Below are 20,713 nucleotides of genomic sequence, written 5' to 3'. Positions count from 1 at the left end.
ATATCTTATTTTTGATTGATCAACCTCTGAAAAGTCGCAGGGGCATTTTTCAACCCAAACGGCATGCGAACAAACTCTTAATGGCCATATTCGAAAATGCAGTCTTATGCCTGTCACATTCCCTCACCATAATCTGGTACAACCCCTTAGCTAGATCTATTGTAGTAAAATATTGTGAACCTCGGTCGTTTACAAGTATATTATGAATATTAGGTATCGTGAACTTGTCATCAACCGTCCGATCATTTTATTTCCTATAATCTATAACAATTCGATATCTATGTCTCCCGGAGTTGTCCAACTTCTTTGGAACATTTCATATAGGGCTGTTATATGGAGAATTATTTTCAATAATTATACCGTGTTCCAACATTTCGTCAATCTGGTTGCATATATTCTGTTCATATATGTGAGGATATCTGTAAATCTTCTTATAGGCAGCCTATCAGTTATAGTCCTAATTTCGTGTTCTATACAAGGGGTGTTTACTAACAAATCGCCTTGTTGATAAATCAAATTGTTGAAGGTTAGGTTAGGTTTAAGTGGCAGGCTGCCATCAGACTAACTTAGACGTTTTCGCCCATTGTGATATCACAGGAACAGAAGAAGCAAGATGCCTTCTAGTTCCTACCGTTGAACCATCCAGATCGCTTTAAAAACCCCAATAACTTGAGAATGTTCACATCCGCTAAATCAGACAGGTTCTCAAAGAAATGAAGAAATGAAATGAATAGAGCGGGACACACACAGGTGTTCTATAGTCTCTTCTTCTTCGATGTCCTCACAACTTCTATAAAAGTCGTTGCTGGCAACCTTCAGTCTGTCATCATGTTTTCCGATTAGACAGTGACCTGTCATGACGGACACAATGACTGAGACGTCTTTTCTAGCCAATGACAGTAAAGCGGTAGACCTCCTCAAGTATAGATTAGACCACATAGTTTTGGAATGCTTACAGCCCCCTCTTTGTGATCATCTATCATTCGTTGTCCTTCGGGCATGATCCTGAAAACTTAGCTTATATGTCGCTAGAGGTATACCCACAGATTCCAATTTCCAATTTGATTTAAACCGATTTTGTATTTTTTTTCTGACGCGATGAGTATATGTCTATAAAAATCTTTAGGAAAACATGGATCAGGTTGACAAAAGTTACCCATATATGGTTTCAGCCGATAATATGTACAGCTTGTTAAATTCAAAAATTTTCTAAAATTTTGCGAGATTTAAAACTATATACATCTTTCTACCCCAATTTAGAAAGAATACACCCATTCAAGTTAAATTGTTGCAACATCAAGTAGGGTTAAGGCATTTAATATCGATTTAATTCACATATTTGGTTTGTCTTTTAATATTAGATGTATGTACATTTTGCAACTCATTTATTCTAAATTTCGGCTCGTTCTTATGTCTTACAGACTTTTTTTTCTTTTATTGCCGTGAACTCCTCAGTCCTTTATTTTTCTCTCAGTCAATATGGTGAACTTTAAATCTATTAACCACTGTATCAAGTATTCCGATGTAGTTTCTATCTCCTTCAACCTGAAAATGTACAGTAACCAAATCGTCATCCCCATTATCGTACAAAGATTCATTGGAATTACTCAAATGATTGATTTGTCCTTGTCCTGATTTATCGTACTTTAAAAGTCTGCAACCGTATTGTCCCTTCCTTTAATTTATTCAATGGTAATATTGAACTAACTCAATTTCATTATCCACCTTTACAGTCTAGGACTTAATTCCTTTGTCTGCGATTTCACAAGTAACCATCTTAATGGTTGGTGATCAGAAAGTATGTCAAATTTCACCCCATACAAGTAGGGACGGAAGTACCCAGTCGCCCAAACTATTGCAAATAATTCCTTCTCTGTAGCCGAATAGTTTTATTCATGAATATTCATGGTCCTACTAGCATGTAAGATTGGGTGTCCGTTTTGCTGTAAAACTGCACCAACTGCGGTGGCACAAGTATCAATTATAAGCTGAAAAGGTTTTTGGAAATCAGGATACTTTAGTACCGGATCTTCAGTTAAAATCCTTTTCAGTTTTTCAAAAGAATTTATGAAATTAGGATAGTTGACGTCCAATCTAACATCCTTCTGCAAATATTTTATCATGGGATATGCCACCTTTGAATAATCTTTAATAAATTTCCGATAATAACCTGTAATACCGAGAAAAGAATTCATCCTCTTAATGTTGTTCGGTAGCCTTAAATTAAGTATTTACTTTTTCCTTATTCGGCTTAATCCCCTCTGTCGTTAGCAAATGTCCCAGGCCCAATGTCTGCTTGGCAAAACATGAGCATTTATTCATTTGAATCTTAAGATTCACTCTCCGTAATCTATTCAAAATCTTTCTTATACTTGTGATATGCTACTAAGGACTTGTCGAAAAAATAAGGATATCGTCTAAATAGACGACGCATATCTTATTTTTGATTGATCAACCTCTGAAAAGTCGCAGGGGCATTTTTCAACCCAAACGGCATGCGAACAAACTCTTAATGGCCATATTCGAAAATGCAGTCTTATGCCTGTCACATTCCCTCACCATAATCTGGTACAACCCCTTAGCTAGATCTATTGTAGTAAAATATTGTGAACCTCGGTCGTTTACAAGTATATTATGAATATTAGGTATCGTGAACTTGTCATCAACCGTCCGATCATTTTATTTCCTATAATCTATAACAATTCGATATCTATGTCTCCCGGAGTTGTCCAACTTCTTTGGAACATTTCATATAGGGCTGTTATATGGAGAATTATTTTCAATAATTATACCGTGTTCCAACATTTCGTCAATCTGGTTGCATATATTCTGTTCATATATGTGAGGATATCTGTAAATCTTCTTATAGGCAGCCTATCAGTTATAGTCCTAATTTCGTGTTCTATACAAGGGGTGTTTACTAACAAATCGCCTTGTTGATAAATCAAATTGTTGAAGGTTAGGTTAGGTTTAAGTGGCAGGCTGCCATCAGACTAACTTAGACGTTTTCGCCCATTGTGATATCACAGGAACAGAAGAAGCAAGATGCCTTCTAGTTCCTACCGTTGAACCATCCAGATCGCTTTAAAAACCCCAATAACTTGAGAATGTTCACATCCGCTAAATCAGACAGGTTCTCAAAGAAATGAAGAAATGAAATGAATAGAGCGGGACACACACAGGTGTTCTATAGTCTCTTCTTCTTCGATGTCCTCACAACTTCTATAAAAGTCGTTGCTGGCAACCTTCAGTCTGTCATCATGTTTTCCGATTAGACAGTGACCTGTCATGACGGACACAATGACTGAGACGTCTTTTCTAGCCAATGACAGTAAAGCGGTAGACCTCCTCAAGTATAGATTAGACCACATAGTTTTGGAATGCTTACAGCCCCCTCTTTGTGATCATCTATCATTCGTTGTCCTTCGGGCATGATCCTGAAAACTTAGCTTATATGTCGCTAGAGGTATACCCACAGATTCCAATTTCCAATTTGATTTAAACCGATTTTGTATTTTTTTTCTGACGCGATGAGTATATGTCTATAAAAATCTTTAGGAAAACATGGATCAGGTTGACAAAAGTTACCCATATATGGTTTCAGCCGATAATATGTACAGCTTGTTAAATTCAAAAATTTTCTAAAATTTTGCGAGATTTAAAACTATATACATCTTTCTACCCCAATTTAGAAAGAATACACCCATTCAAGTTAAATTGTTGCAAGGCCTAATGAATTTTTAACAAAAAATATCGATGAAGTATCAACGTTACAGGGTCATATGTTTTGCACTTGTTAATTTTATTGATATGTTGTTGAGTCTTAAGTATCTTCTAGTTGCAATAAGCAATATTGAAAGCCATTTTTGCACACTTCTGTTAATTAAATGACGTTAAGAATGTTGGATGACACACAACAAAAACAATAGGTGTGGTAAAATTTTAATGGAATCGATGGATAAAGTGTCTAATAGTGTTAAATAGTAAGTTGATACAAAGTTGCAGAGGTATGCCATGTCTATTAAAAGAAAAAAGTGCTATTAAAATTACATTTGGTTATACATCTTATATATTGTATCTTTCTTCTTCTTTGTATATAAAAATGATAGCGTTTGTTTGTTTTTATGTATCTTCCGTATAGACTCAAAAACGGCTGAACCGATTTTCTTGCACAGTTGGTGCGCTATGGACCTATGGTGAAAATAGGACTCTTCATTTTTGGATATCCGAAGGGAGCGGACCCTCCCCCTTACCCTAATTTTCAGAAATGCCAGATCTCGGAGATGGGTGGTACGATTTTAGCGAAAAGAGTGGAGTTTGATATTGATAGTTTTTAAGGCCCATACCCCAAACCGGACATATTTGCTGACTTTTCCAATATGATATCCAATTTTGAAGCCAATGGCAATATGAGGTTCAAATAAATGATATCTGAAAGTAGAGCACGATGCTGATTTATTTTCAGGGCTAAGTGTTTGGCGGACCACCACGCTCCCTAAATCGTACATATTTACCGACCAAGTCAATGAGGGGCTCAAATGAAAGGTATTGGGGGTTTACCCCTTTACCAAAACACCCAAATAATTGCAAATTTTGCCCATGAACATTCAACTAAGGAACAGGGGCAAACTTCTCACATATCAATGAGTGCAGTCCGATTCAAGTTTAAGCTCAGTGATAAGTGGCCTCCTTTTTATAGCCGAGTTCGAACGTCGTGCGGCGTGCCGCAGTGCGACACCTCTTTGGAGAGAAGTTTTATATGGCATAGTACCTCACAAATGTTGCCAGCATTAGGAGGGGAAAACCACCGCTGAAATTTTTTTCTTTTCTGATGGTCTCGCCAAGATTCGAACCCAGGGGTTCAGCGTCATAGGCGGACATGCTAACCTCTGCGCTACGGTGGCCTCCATCCAAAACACCCACAAACAGCAATTATTTACTGACCATCGCAATATGGGGGTCAAACAAAGATATTTGGGATTAGAATACGAATCTGGTATCCAAATGTGGGATTATGTATTAAGGGGACCGCCCCTTGCCCAAAAAAGTACAAATTTATCGACCATGGCCATATGTGTCTCAAATATAAGGTACTGGAGATTAGAAAACGAATTTGATAACCAATTTTTCGGACAAGTGTTTGGAGACGGCTCATTCCATAAACTTCCCATAATTCTATAACAATATGAGGTTTAAATAAATGGTATTTGAGAATAGAGCACGATGTATATATATATTTGTTTTCAGAGCTAAGTACCAGTGGGACCACCTCACCCCCAAATCTTACATCATGATAATATCGAGCTCAAATAAAGTCTTTTAAGAGTAGAGTACATCTATCTTCCAAACTAAAACACTCCGAGCGAATTCATAGACCAATAAAGATCATATGGGATTAGGTAAAGCCATTTATTGGGTTGCCCAAAAAGTAATTGCGGATTTTTCATATAGTCGGCGTTGACAAATTTTTTCACAGCTTGTGATTCTGTAATTGCATTTTTCTTCTGTCAGTTATCAGCTGTTACTTTTAGCTTGCTTTAGAAAAAAAGTGTAAAAAAAGTATATTTGATTAAAGTTCACTCTAAGTTTTATTAAAAATGCATTTACTTTCTTTTAAAAAATCCGCAATTACTTTTTGGGCAACCCAATATATTGTTCTACTGTTAGTCAAGCGATATACATTTATTATCTTGAATAATCGAAAATAAATATTCAAAGGATAATTTTGTTCTATATAAAGTAAAAGAAGGCGCAGCGGAGTGGGCCCGGTTCAGCTAGTTTTCTATACAAATCAATTTTGAAATTGATTTTTTTAGGAATTTAATTTCTTTAGTTATTTTTCTTCAAACGGTGTCGAGCTAACTTCGGAGAAAGTTTTATGAAATCCTATAAATTCTGGTTGTTTTTTTAATTTTTAATCAAAAATTTTTATGACAATAATATATGTTATTTTTTTTGAAATTAGTTGATATCTTCCCATACATACACATTTTTTTATTATTCTAAAAATGTATTTTACCCAAATTTAACGAATATTCAATTAACACATAAATAAAATAGCCCAAAATAGACACTCTGTAGGTATGATTGGGAAGCATCTGACAACTTAAATTGAACACGCAATGTGTTTGTCTGCAGCAGAAATCGTCATTTATGGACAAATTAATTATATCGATATGTATATATATATACAAACATACAGTATTTATTAAATATTTAAAACTGTAGTAGAAAGAAATACAAGGCTAATGTATTGGGTTGCCCAAAAAGTAATTGCGGATTTTTCATATAGTCGGCGTTGACAAATTTGACGGCGTTGACTCTGTAATTGCATTCTTTCTTCTGTCAGTTATCAGCTGCTACTTTTAGCTTGCTTTAGAAAAAAAGTGTAAAAAAAGTATATTTGATTAAAGTTTATTCTAAGTTTTATTAAAAATGCATTTACTTTCTTTTAAAAAATCCGCAATTACTTTTTGGGCAACCCGATATATTTTTAAGGCTTAAGCGCCTCTTTCGAAACTCGAATGCTTTTCTTCTAAACTAACCTTTGACTTTAATGAATGACGAAAAAGTAAACCATAGTTAAATTTTTCAAAATAATTCAATGAATAAAAGTATATTCAAATTTCAGTAGTTTTTATACCCCCTACAATAAAAAGAGTATTAATTTATTTGCCATTCCGTTTGTTAGCATGTCCGCCTATGAACATAAGAAAATTTTTTGCCGGTGGTTTCCCCTTACTTATGCTTGCTACATTTGTGATTGGCTGGCTAAGTCATGTGGCTATGCGGCACGCCGTTCAGACTCGGCAACAAAAAGGAGGACCCTTATCATTGAGCTTAAACATTAATCGTACTACACTCATTGATATGAGAGAAGTATCCTTAACGGAATGGGAAATTTAATATTAGTAGATAGGTTCGTTCAACTTCAAGAATATTTAGAAATACAGTCGAAATAAATAAGTAGTATAAGTGAAATGCCAAAAATGCACCTATTTTGTTTCACTTATCCGTAATATTCATTTAAGCATAGTTCGGAAAACTTGAATTAATTTCCTGTTGTACCCACATTTTCATGTGGAAGTCGTACAACAATAACTCTTGGGTTATTGTGACAGATGCGACAATTTTGCTTGTTGGCAAGGTGGAAATGGGCCTCATCAGTCAAGATGATTTTTTAATTTCGATGGGAACTGTGACTGCAAGTTTTTCAACATTTCTGTATTGAATTTTAAAAATTTCTATGCGTTAATGAAGTTTGTATCGTTTCATTTTTAATAATGGCATGGTTTCTATTTGTCATATGTCAAAGAAGCGAAATATTGGGTAATGCAAAATACATACACTTCTTGCTGGAAAACCCTTTAAATGCAGAATTTCTAATCATTGTCCTTGCTCATCAACGCCCTCAATATTAAACATTTCATCCGGCAACCCATCGGATTTTGCTGCCTTTTCGTTCGTCAGTCGGATTACTGCTACGTAATCCTTATTCTGATTATGTGGTATACATTCTATACCATCATCACGGATTGATTCAGCGATAACCTTGTCGCCGCCACTATCGTATTCGTATTCGTTGCAAGATCGCTTTCTTTGCCTCTGCAGGAGGGGATGTGGCTGTATCAAAGGCATCATCCGTTTGATGTTGTATTTTTTGGAAAATTTCCTGACTTCATTTTGATCTCGGTTCACTCACACTCACATACTATACATCTCGGTTCACTCACACTCACGTCTTTCCATTGTTGTTGTAGCAGTTTGTTCTGTCCTATTTTACGTTTGCTTGGTTCTGATGAATATCCAGATACAGGAAGGCTATGGATATGGATCTGAGTCGAGTAGATCGAGCTGGGCAATTAAATAGGTAACGTGTGTCGTGTGGCCCCAGATCACAATCGGTGACAGATATCTTCAATTTTCTTGCATCGAAATAGGCGGCAAGATTGTAGATTGAATGTAGATGTTAACTTATCACAGATGTCTTCAACGATGGGGCCCGATCGTACAATCATCCGCACATGCTACGATCTCAAAGCTATCTGGCATGTAAAACAGTAGTTGCGCTATGCAGTCAACGAAATCCATGCTGGTGCTGCGCATATGGAAAATTCTCAACAACAAGGCTCCGGAGAAGAAGTCCTTCAAGCGTCTGGCTACTGGCGAGAGAAAATAGATCGCTCTGTACGAATCTTCTTAACGCGCGTCCTTTCCAGGCTTCAGATGCGCGGTCACTCTGCCAATTTTCCAGACATTGGGAACTATATATAAGAGTGCTAAGAGATAAGTTGAGGATATTTGGTATGTACCAGACGCAGATACAAGTTCTTTGGCATCAGTGTAGTGATTACGTGTGGGCCCAGCGCCTTGGATGATTTGGAGAGGCGGATGACATTTGTAACTTCGTCCACCCCAAATTTTAAGGGTTATTTACTCGGAGACCACAAATACTTCGGATAGATCTTCTCCTTTTCACACTGGAAATGCTCAATAAAATTATGGTTAAATAACTCCGGCACGGAATAGCTGTGTGCACCACACAACCTGGAACATTGAGGTCCGACCTTTGTGGTGTTCTTTGCTGTCATGAGAAGCTTAAATGCGAGCTACCGGGCGCGTCCACATGTTGCGGATAGTGGAATGCTCCATACGGTGTAGCTGTAACGGCAGTTGCGGACAATCAGCGGTATCGAACGGAGAGTCTCAGTGAGAGGTCGGTTGGCACCGGCTCTTGAACAAATACCGAGTGCCTATGATGCTAGATATGACAAGGCGAGTTATTGGCGTCTTTAAATAGCCAATGACCACTCTGTTCCCGCGGCTATCGGTCCTTTGGTCCGGAAAGAGCTTACTCACCTACAGGGGCTTGACGAGGATGTGGTTACAACGACAACAACAACAACGGTTAAATAACCGGGAGCATATTTTCAGATCAGTCACAGTTACGGTATGGAGGCCACCGTAGCGCAGAAGTAAGCATGTCCACCTATGACGCTGAACGACTGGGTTCGAATCCGAAAGCATTAGAAAAAATGTTCACCGGTGGTGATTCCCTTCAACGGTAGGCCACCTGGTAGCCGTGTTGGCAGCGTGCTCGGTTTGACATTGCGGAGGTCGTGGATTCAATTCCCACCAGAGGCCTTGGTTTGTTGCTACTGTGGTACCACAATGGACTTAAAATGGTTCAAGTGAGTCTGTAAAGAACTGCCAGCCTATCCTAACCTACCCCCTCCTAATGCCACAACATTTATGAGGTACTATGCCATGTAAAAAATTTCTCCCCAATGAAGTGTCGCAGTTCGTCACGTTGTTCGAACTCGGCTATAATAAGGAGGTATCTTATTATTTAGCTAAAAACTTAAATAGGACAGCATTTTTTGATATGTGAGCAGTTTGTGTCTGTTCCTTAATGGAATTTTCAGGGGCAAATTTGCAAACTTGCTCTGTTACGTTGTCACAAGTAACTGAAGGCCTGCCATCTCTTTTGCAGGGTTGCGAAAGAAACTTAGCATAAGACCAGAACTTGCAAATCATGGTCCTTAATTCTATTGCGGGGGTCGTCAACATTAGGGGTGTCCGTTTTTCTTCGTTTTTCACAGTACTCGACGCTTTCTGCAAGGGGGGGTTACTGGTCCAGCGCTTTAACAATATTGGGCATGTTATGTATATCGGCCGATCTGTCTTAAAGGTAAATATTGGAGACGACGGAACCTTAGATTGACATGCAAATGCAAATTTTGCCCATGAACATTCCACTAAGGAACAGGGGAAAACTTCTCACATATCAATGAGTGCAGTCCGATTCAAGTTTAAGCTCAATGATAAGGGGTCTTCTTTTATAACCGAGTCCGGACTCGGTGCAGCCCGTTCGGACTCGGTTATATGTAAAATTTCTCACCTTTTTGGAGAGAAATTTTACATGGCATAGTACCTCACAAATGTTGCAAGCATTAGGAGAGGAAAACCACCTTTTGCCAGTGCAGGCAAACTGTGGGCCACTGTTAAGTCACTCTCGAACCCCGGTAGACGGGACGACAGGACCTCAGTCACTTTTGGCGAGATAATCGTGACTGATCCGAAGAGATGCGCCAGGTTGTTCAATCGTCAATTTATTGTGTATCCCGAGAGAGACAGGGCAAGGAGGAGAGCCATTCGCCGTATTCGTGGTCACCGGGCCGATGAACAGCCATCACAATTTACCGTGGGCGAAGTTACGAATGTCATCCGTGGCGCCGACCGAATCTCTACATTGATGCTGAAGAATCTAGATTCACCTAAAGTTGAGTACCTTACCACCTGTCATTGAACACTCTTATAGATCCCGATGTCTGGAAAATGGGCAGAGTGATCCCGCTACTGAAGCCTGGAAAAGACCCGAGTTTGGGGGAGTCGTACAGACCGATCTCCCTTCTCTCACCAGTGGCAAAGACGCTAGAGACATTACTCCTCTCGAGCCTTGTAGGAGAATTTCCATTCGCCGAGCATCAACATGGATTTCGGAGACTGCACAGCACAAGAACAGCTTTGCATGCCATCACCACACACATTTGCCGTGGCTTCAATCGACCCAGGCCATGTGATAGGACGGTCTTCGTGGCACTGGACCTATCGAAGGCATTCGACACGGTCAGCCATGCCAAATTATTTGAGGACATCGCCAACACGTCCCTCCAGCCAGGCCTAAAACGATGGGTCGCGAATTATCTGTGTGGTCGCCAGTCATTTGTGGAATTTAGGGATAAGAAGTCGAAACACCGTAGAGTGAAACAGGGAGTTCCCCAAGGTAGGGTGATATCTCCGGCACTGTTTAACCTCTACTTATCCTCCATTCTACCCCCTCCAGACGGCATAGAGATCGTATCATATGCGGACGTTTGTACGATCATGGCATCAGGCCCCCACCCATTGATGACATCTGCGATAGGTTGAACGTCTACCTCAACGAGCTTGCCTCATATTTCGCTGCAAGAAATCTTAAGATATCCGCCACCAAATCTTCAGCCACACTGTTCACTACAATACGCGTGAGGTGAATACTACATACGCGTGAGGTGACTGCGATGGTCGATGGAGAAATGATTCCGACCATCAAGTGTCCCAAAATACTTGGCGTCACATTTGACAGCTATTACACTTTTTCCCCATATGCCACAGCAATCTGCAATAAAGTCAAAAGTAGAAACAAGGTCCTCAAGTCACTCGCTGGCAGCACTTGGGGTGCAGACAAAGAAACCTTGTTGACCACGTACAAAGCAATTGGCCGGTCTGTGGCAAGTTATGCAGCGCCAGTGTGGTCTCGTCAACTTTGTGGCACGCAGTGGAATAATATTCAGATCTGTCAGAATGCCGCCCTCCGAACTGCGACGGGCTGTCTCCTCAGTTCTCATGTGGACCACCTCCATCAGGAGACAACGATCCTACCAGTACGAAGACATAACTACATGTTGTCTAAGCAATACCTTGTGGATAGATACCCACCGCCCAAAAAGCTTAAGGTAGATCTACACGATCTAAAGCGTGAGGTTCAGCGCTACAAGAGAGAACCTCTAGATCAAGCGGCATATCAAGCGGGTCTGAACAACATTCATGCAGACACGGCAATTGGCTACAGGGTGAACGTAGTCCTTGGAGAACGACCGCCACCCATTGCACCCGAAGAAATCGACCTCCCCCGGCAAACCAGAGTGGTTCTGGCAGATGCAGCCGCCTCAATTCCCACAGAGCTAGGACTGATGCCGACGTGCAAGATGTATGTCCCGATTGTAACCAGGGACCGCACGATACACGTCACCTGTTTAACTGCCCGGCCAGACCCACTCGACTCAGACACAGATCCCTGTGGACGCACCCCATCTTAGTCGCAGAGTTCCTGGGTCTTGACACTCAACAGAATCAAGCAGACGAAAGAAAGAACACAATGAACTGGTACAACAACAACAAAATGAACCGGAAAAAGCTTACGCACCTAACGCCGGAAATATTTTTCTGGACCGGGTGACCTAAATGGTTTGAAGCTCCTCAAGGCTTCCTTGACCATAAATTCCGTTTTGATAAACCTTCGATCACATAGAATATTGAACATTGGCTAGGTCATGTTTTGAGAATGGAGGAAGTTCCAGCCAGAGACGTTTATATCGACATTCCAATGTGCACATAAACAGGGAAGAAGCAAATTTCGATGGGTAGATCAAGTAGAACAGACATCTTGAAACTTGATATTAGAAATTGCAGAAAACGAAGAGCTTAGTAGAAATTTAATTCTTTCAGTCAGCAAAAAATATTCGTATAACATGGGGAGCTATCAAATGGTAAGCCAACGATTAAACCTTATTGATCTAAGTAGTTGTGTAAATGTCAATATCTTTGATAATAATTATCGATTTCAAAACTTAAACCAAACAAAAAAATATTTTGTTTTTCTTTTGCCTCATCCTATTTATTTATATTGTTACTCAGTTCGTTATTATTTTTTTTTTCTTCGCATTCTGATATGATAAGATAAAATGTCATTGAAAGGCTTTGTGTTGATACAAATGCATCCACACACCGAGTTCATAATTGCAATCGTTAGAGAGATAGACACAACAAATAAAATGGGATTGTTATTTAATTTGTAACAACAATAATTGTAATTCGTAACAACGGCTTCCGTTCGTAGAATAGCAATGAGTCTCAAAAAGGGATAATTACAAAGAACATGGTGGCAGTGACACATTTTCAGATTACCATGAAATAAAGAAATATTTCCCATGCCATGAGTTTCGTTCGAAAAGAAGAAACTCACTTCTTAGTCTTGCATTTGAATTTTTGATAGCTTTTAGAATCATCACTATTCACTGACCAGATGCTGTCATTTGTGTCACTGATAGCCCGGAGGCTTGTATGCACAATTACATTTATCTTTTGATATTGTGTGCAAAGCAAATAATATTTGGAAAAATTTCAAGAAAACTTTCAGCTGGCCTCTGTGCCAGTTTTTGTGAAAAGTTTTTTTTTCCCCCATTGTCATTTTACGACTTACATAGACACAAAAAAAACACATAATTGAACCTGTGCCGGTTTCGGGAATCACATTCACCGTTGCTAATCATCTTGTCTGTTGGAACTAAATTTCATACAGCCAAGAGAAACTAATTTCACCACCAATAAAAAAAAACTTTAAATAGTTAGAAAATTCATTACTTTCAGAAGAGATAGTGTGATGGTTTAGCATAATTTTGATTTTACGACTAGACATGTGTTAAATGCGCTCGAGTCTAATCTTATCCAAACTGGATCGGTAGTAAATATGATTTTTTAGCTATTATCTTTTTGGCAACGCTGGTTGAAACTGGCTCACGCACGTTTTGTGTTTTTTTTTCACTGTCAAACATCTTCAGTTTGGTCTATAATTTAAGCAAGAATCGTCTTACAAACAAACAAGAAATGCGTGCTCTGTTAAGAAAGTTCATCCCGCGCTTCTTCGCTTTTACGACAAAGCTCATTTTTGGTTCAATGAGTACGTTAATAAGCAGAATTGTCGATTTTGGAGTGAAGATCAGCTAGAAGCATTGCAAGAACTACCAATGCATCCCAAAAAAGTTACAGTTTGGTGCGGTTCATGGGCTGGTGGCATCATTGGACCGTACTTCTTCAAAGATGATGCGAATCGTAGCGTAACTGTGAATGATGAGCGCTTCCGTGAGATGATATCCAACTTTTTTTTGCCCAAAATAAAAGAGCTTGACTTGCATGACATGTGGTTTCAACAAGACGGTGCCACATGTCACACAGCACGCGTAACAATGGACATATTAAAAGGCGAGTTCGGTGAACATTTTATTTCACGTTCGGGACCGATCAATTGGCCGTTCCACTTAACGCTTTCAGGCTATTTTTTGTGGGGTCACCGTAGCGCAGAGGTTAACATGTCCGCCTATGACGCTGAAAGCTTGTGTTCGAAACCCGGCGAGACTATCAGAGGTGTAGCACGCCGTTCGGACTCGTCCGTGTCATCATCGAGCTTAAAACTTGAATCGGACTGCACTCATTGATATGTGAGAAGTTTGGTGGAATGTTCATGGGCGAAATTTGCATTTGCATGTTAAATCTCATGTCTATACAGACAAGCCCGCTTCAATTGATGCATTGAAGCATTTATTCGTGAGACACTGGCCGAAATATTGGAAAGAGTATGCCAAAATTTAACTAAGCGGATGGACCATTTGAGTCGCAGTCACGATCACCATTTGCATGAAATAATCTTCAAACATATTCAAATAAAGATTTCATGAATTGTTCTGAATTTAATGTGTTGTTTTCTTTGGAAAAAAAAAATCTTAAAAAATCACCCTTTATAATTTGAGGTCTTGTAGAAGTATTTATACCCACCAACATAGGATAGGGGTATATTTCGTTCGCTACCCCTCAAAATATACGATTTCCGTGTTTCTATTTGTCCGCCAGTTGTAATCACGCTGCAGTCCCTAAATTAAAATATTGAGCTGAAATTTGGAACAGATCCATATATGCTGCATTTCTTGAATGGGCCAAATTAGACTACATTTCGATATAGCTGTAGAGCTGTACAAAATATCGATGGCACTATCGATATTTAATTTTTTGACTGAATGTCGATTGATATTTTTCCAATGGGTACTAACGCAAAAGTTCGATTTATTTGCAAAAAAAAACCGAAATAAGTAATCCGACACTGAATACATCCTTTAAGATGCATTGTGTCTATAGAGGGCGCAATTTTCATCCGATTAGGCTATCATTTAGTACAATGATTTTTCTCATGACTTCCTACTGACTCTATTAATCTTGGTTTTATTTGGTTTGTGCATTGATATTGCTTCTATATAAATCGATCTCCCGATTTTTACTTCCCATTATCGTTTGAAATAAAGGTGATGGGAAATTAACGATAATATCGATAGTATCGATACTTATTATTAAATCTATCGAAAATATCAAATTTTGCGATTATTGATACTTTGCCAGCTCCAGATAGCTGCCATAAGGACCGATCTAATAACGGTGCAAACGGAGTGAGTGCTGATGCTGAGGGGAACCGAGGCGTACCGAGCATACTGACGCTTATTTTCATGCGAGAAGAAAATTTGTCTATAGCACAGTGAATGCGAAAATCAGCGCTGAAATAGTTGTTTTTGTTGTTGTAGCCACATTTGTATGTGGAGGTGGCAATCCTCTTCAAGCTCTTATAGATGAGCAAGCTCGTTCCGATCCAACGACCGATCGCCGCGGGAACATGATGACCATTGGTTATTTAAAGGCTCCAATAAATCTCCTTGTATCGAGCATCGTAGACGCTCAGTATTTAAGCAAGAGCTTGTACCACCCGGTCTCTCACTGAGACACTCCACTCGTTACCACTGATTGTATTTGTAGCTACTCCATATGGAGCATTCCACTATCCGCTCGGTAGCTCCCAGCTAAGCTTCTCGTGGAGCTCAAAGTTCCAGCCTGTGTGATGTTTGATTCTGTTGAGTATCCAGATTCAGGAATTCTGCGACTAAGATGGGGTGCCTCTAGAGGGATCTGGGTCTGAGTCGAGTTGGTCTGGCTGGACAGTTAAACAGGTGAGGTGTGTCGTGTGGTACCTGGTCACATTTGGGACGTCGCCAAAAGTGACTGAGGTCCTGCCATCCCGTCTACCGGGGTTCGAGAGTGACTTAACCGCAGCTTTCCTAAACCTGCCTGAATATAATACAGATTTATGGGCCGATTACGAGTACACTAGGGGGAGACGATGGAAGTTATATCATAATTCAAAGAGCATGACTATCGAATTAGAAATGCGCCCCTCCGGCGCTCGCGATGTAAAATCGGGTTGGAGCTTATACGGTCGACGATCTCTACGATGACCGCGTGAATAGAATGTGAACGCTTTGGATTGCAGGGTTAGCAAAGGTCATTTATTCTGGGACTGAGTAAGCGTGACTTCGACCGCTGTTGTAGCCCTGACTTGTCATTGCAACGTCAGTTCTTTAACGTCTCACTGGACACAGGCAGGTGAGGAATTCTGCACGGTGTGTGTTGACAAGCAAGACTTGGAGATGGTCGACCAACTTTTGTGCCATTGCTCCGCATATGCGAAAAGTACCAGGATAATGATTGAAAACATGCAAAAATTCTGCTAAATCGAAAAAAAGTCCAAAGATCAATTTACATGGGAGCTACAACAGGTTATAAACCGATTCTGATTATGGCTGGTAGGTACTTTTTATTGAAAGTCTACATGAAAATTATCCTTCAAACCAACCAGCTTAGTTGGTAAGAACCCAGTCAAACAAACAAACAGGGTGGCCATTGGTTATTTAAAGGCGCCAATAACACGCCTTGTCATATCGAGCATCAAGACACTCATTATTTGTACAAGAGCCGATGCCGCCCGACCTCCCACTGAGACTCGCCGTTCGATACCGCTGATTGTCTGTGACTGCCGTTGCAGCTACTCCGTATGGAGCATTCCACTATCTGTTACCTGTGGACGCACCCGGTAGCTTGCAGCTAAGCTTCTCCTGACAGCAATGAACACCACACAAATTGGAGCTCAATATTCCAGCCTATGTGGTGCTCACAGCTATCATGTGCCGGGACTGAATTAGTTGCGAACTTTTTGTTACAGTGGATGTAATGTTACCGCGCGAAAGATGCTTGTTCTGATGTGGTAGGTTAAGTGCCCCTGTGTACGATTCTTTCGTGATATAGGACGTCTTTACCTTGTGTCTGAGGAATCATGACGTCAGACTGTATCTATGAGTTCTGACTGCTCTTTGAAAAGTCAAGTTTTTGATGGAACAATAAGCATTTTGTTTACTGCCCCGCGATTTAGAAGAGAAGGCAAGTGTTGGGGGAAAATCTTTTTTTCTACCTGGATTCCCTTCATGCATTTATTACCCCTCTCACCCCTAGGGCAGGCGGTTGCTCGAACCGGATTGACTCGATGGAGTCCTTCGCCGGAAAGGGCTGCTGCTTTAGTGGACAACATACAGCTACAACAACAACTCCTCTCAATCCTATGGCAGGCGGTTGGATCGTACTGGATTGACTCGATGGAGTCCTTCATCGGAAAGGGCTGCCGCTTCAGTGTACAATACACTGCTACAACAGCATTTACCCTCTCTTTATTCTGGAACACTGCAGAAGCCTGAAGTGGATGACTGGATGAAGCTTCCACCTATGAGACCACAGCCCTCGCCCGCCTACTGCTCTTTTTTTTTTTTTGTGCTTGTGCTTTGGTTTTTCCTGTTCTTTCGCTCGTGGGCGAGTTAATGGCACCGTTAAATAATCAGCGGCCATAACATTCCCGCGGCGATCGGAACGACCTTGCTCACGTTTAGGACCTTAACGAAGAATACCTGCGTATACAAATGTTTGGCTACTACAACTACAACAACAGTGAAGGGCAAGGGGAGGGGCGGCACCAGCTCTTGCTTAAATCCTGAGTGCCTGTAACACTCAATATAACAATAACTTAGTATTAAAATGCCCATCATTATCTCCCGATCGGTCCTATGGATCGGAACGAGGATCGGTACCTCCACTTGGAAATACCTGGTTTCAACAAGAACAACAACGACAATAGAACTCTTCGTTTTATGGGAAACCTGAGAAATATATTTTAAGTATAGTTCAATTTCTTTCCCATATACATTGGCATATGGATTTTGGAATCTTAGCGATAAGATCCAATAACCATATGCATTGTTGTTATATTATAAAATTTGCTTGTCGTTGGCCTAAATAAAAACATTTTTGGCATAAGAGTAGCTCCTTATATTCTATAGTAGGATGTTTGTGGGAAATATCTTATAAATAGATTTCGACAGCTTTCGATTGGACGCCACCGTAGCGCAGAGGTAAGCATTTCCGCCTTTGACTCCGAACGCACTCATAGATATATGAAAAGTTTGCCCCTGTTCGCTAATGTAATGTTCATGGACAAATCTACAAAAATGTACACTTCGAAATCGCTCGAGCAAAAGATTTGTCCAACATTCTTTATTTGCTCATTTTTATAAGTACATATACACATAATACATAAAAGAAAGACGCTAAAATGTATAATTTTAACAAATTTTCAATATAAGAATTATCGCAAAATCAAACTCACCTTTTTAACACCTCGAAATGCATAAACGTACAATTCACGACCAAAATTGAAACAGATACGATCACCGCCCAACACCTGATTGATGGGCATGCCATTTTGATCCATGCCATTGTTGCCACCTGAACCTACGCCAACGCCGCCGGAACCATTCATCATGGTATGCATAGACATGCCGGCCCCCAAGCGGGCATCCATTGATGAGGGTACCACATATTGCGATTGCGAAGAGGTTACAGGGCCATTTAGCGACGATGAGGATTGTAAACCATCACTATAGCCATCATTTGCAACGGCGATGCCGCTGCCTGCTCCAATACCACCTCCGCTACCATTTGATGTAGGGTTATTCGAAGTGTTTCCAGCGGGGGGTATTGATCGGGCGTTTGTGCCATTTGCAGAATTTGTAGCTACTGCACCAGCACCGGTAGCAGTAGATGCGGCTCCTCCTGCACTACCACCTCCGCTGCCAGCAGGAGGATTTGGCAAAGTCACAATGGAGACTCGTACTTGTGGCGAACTCTGATTATTGGTGTAACCCACTCGATTTGGTCTGGAATACTCAGAGAGGGTTAATAGCCTGTAGGTGCCCTCTCGCGTAATAAATTGAGTCTTCAGATCATCCTTGACATTGGGGTCTAGTTGTGTTGCCATTACGGCAACTTTGATTCGTAATTGTTATTTCCCTAGGCCACCACCACCACCTTTTGTTGCGTTGCCTTGTGCGACGACGTCTCAGGTTGCGTATGTTGCAGTCTTTTTTCCCTCTGGGATACCTTTGTGAATGAGTGTTGTGTTATCGCGACTATGTCGCAAAGTTTGCTTGTTTATTTTGATTGTTGGCTGATGGGTGGTCTCCGTTTTCGTCTTGTGATCCTTCTCAGTGTCTTGTAACAACCTATACAGGGAGTTGGCCTTTTTTGGGATTCACTTCAAGTAAAATTGTTGTTGCTACTGCTGGCATTCGTTGGATCCGTTTGCATTTGTTTTGAATATTTGCTCATATCATCACTTTTTCACTTTTTGTTGTTGTTGGCTAAACGATTGGGTTGGGATGGCATTTTTTACTTTTCTAATTAAATAAGTTCTTTTCTCGTGTTATTTCCACTTCATGTTCTTTGATTTGACAAATTACACACATTCGCAGCGAATAGAAAAAAATTGCACTTACACACATACAAACTTACGCACACACATTTTCACACATTCAAAATATAAATTGTAAGTGGGGAGAAAAATCATCACACACATGACCGACCAACCAACAAACACCAAAGGAATGAATCCGAATCTTGTTTTCTTATATTTTTGTTGTTTTTCTCGGGCTATATGGCAAGTGGGTGTGGAGATATAATACGAAATTTGCGTAATTTTCTCAACGATATCTTGATTGCAATCTTCCCGGACTGTTTGGTTAATTCATTCTCAAACTGTGCTTATGGGCTGCGCTTTTGCCCTGTATTTTTTACGGTTTTTTTATTCACTTTTTTCTTGTTACCGTCGTCGTCCGTCAAAAAAAATATATTTTTATGTTTTTCTAATTTGGCACACAACCCCGTTCTAAGCGCTCATTCTATAGACCTTCCGAGATTTCGAATATTTTCTATTAGTTATCATCGCGTATTATAAGCTAATTTAATAATTTTCGGTGAATTATATGTAAAAGTTTCTTTTCCGTTGTTTCGGAGATAGATTTTTTCTTCTGGTTTCTTGCCTTTTTTAATTTCTTCATATCAAACAGCTGATTAATACATCCAGCCGCTCTGGGATTGACAAGTGCTACTACACGATTTGTAGTTCAAGCAGACATGTATTCCAAAAAAAAAAAACAAAGTCATAAAAATTTTAAACTTAAAAATTCATAAGTTCATAATAAGGAAAAATATGTAATCTATGTATAACACGAATTAAAATTTATAATTAAAATTTGTGTGAAATGTGGTTTAAAAATTGTCTGTAAAACCAGTAATTACAATTCGTCGTTCAATTTCAAGGGTGAGTCTAATGGTACGTTTCCACTTGAAAATAAGCCTATTCAACAGGATACACCAATCGAAGATACCGACAGCATGTACGTACAGGATTGACCCGATGAAGCAGTTCATCAGTTAGGGCTCCCGCTTTATTGTACAACACACTGCTAAAACAACAACCGTCACAGAAGTGACTAAAGGCCAAAACAAAATGAACGCGTTGTGCCTTGTTTTTAAGCGTCGCGTTGAAAAAGCACCTCAGCAAACAAATGCCACAAAAGCAACACACAAAAGTTAAGCACCGGTATTCCCAAAACTTACTGAAATAGGCTTATTTGACGAATTTCTTCAATAGAACTGTCTAATAAACCTATTTTAAGATTTCATTAAGTTTTGTGAATACGGTCTAAAGAATTTTCAACCTTAACGCCTTAAAACACTACTTCACGTACGGTAACATAGAGTGACGCTCGATTTCAGAACCTAGTTTAGAGGTTCTTAAAATAGCAAAAATGTGTATTAAAAATGGGGTCACATCTCATAATAGCTGTGTTCGAAAGTCGTTCACGTACTTTATTTGCCAGCAGAAGAGAGCGCGAGAGAGCAAATTTTGATAGTT

General features: G+C 39.9%; 1 protein-coding gene across 1 annotated transcript in view; it reads right to left on the bottom strand.

Moving 5' to 3' along the window:
• Nucleotides 1–19,860, bottom strand: part of LOC106089273 (WD repeat-containing protein 20) — a 34,569-nt gene extending 14,709 nt beyond the window's left edge. Inside the window, exon 1 of the mRNA XM_013255096.2 lies at nt 18,125–19,860. Within this exon, the coding sequence (XP_013110550.2) occupies nt 18,125–18,775 (651 nt within the window). The 5' untranslated portion in view covers nt 18,776–19,860. The remainder of the gene's footprint in view (nt 1–18,124) is intronic.
• Nucleotides 19,861–20,713: the final 853 nt, after the last annotated feature.

The sequence above is a fragment of the Stomoxys calcitrans genome, chromosome 2 (genome assembly GCF_963082655.1).
Source record: "Stomoxys calcitrans chromosome 2, idStoCalc2.1, whole genome shotgun sequence".
NCBI lineage: Eukaryota > Metazoa > Arthropoda > Insecta > Diptera > Muscidae > Stomoxys > Stomoxys calcitrans.
The sequence above is the reverse complement of the archived record's forward strand: the minus strand, read 5'-3'. Positions and strand labels throughout refer to the sequence as shown.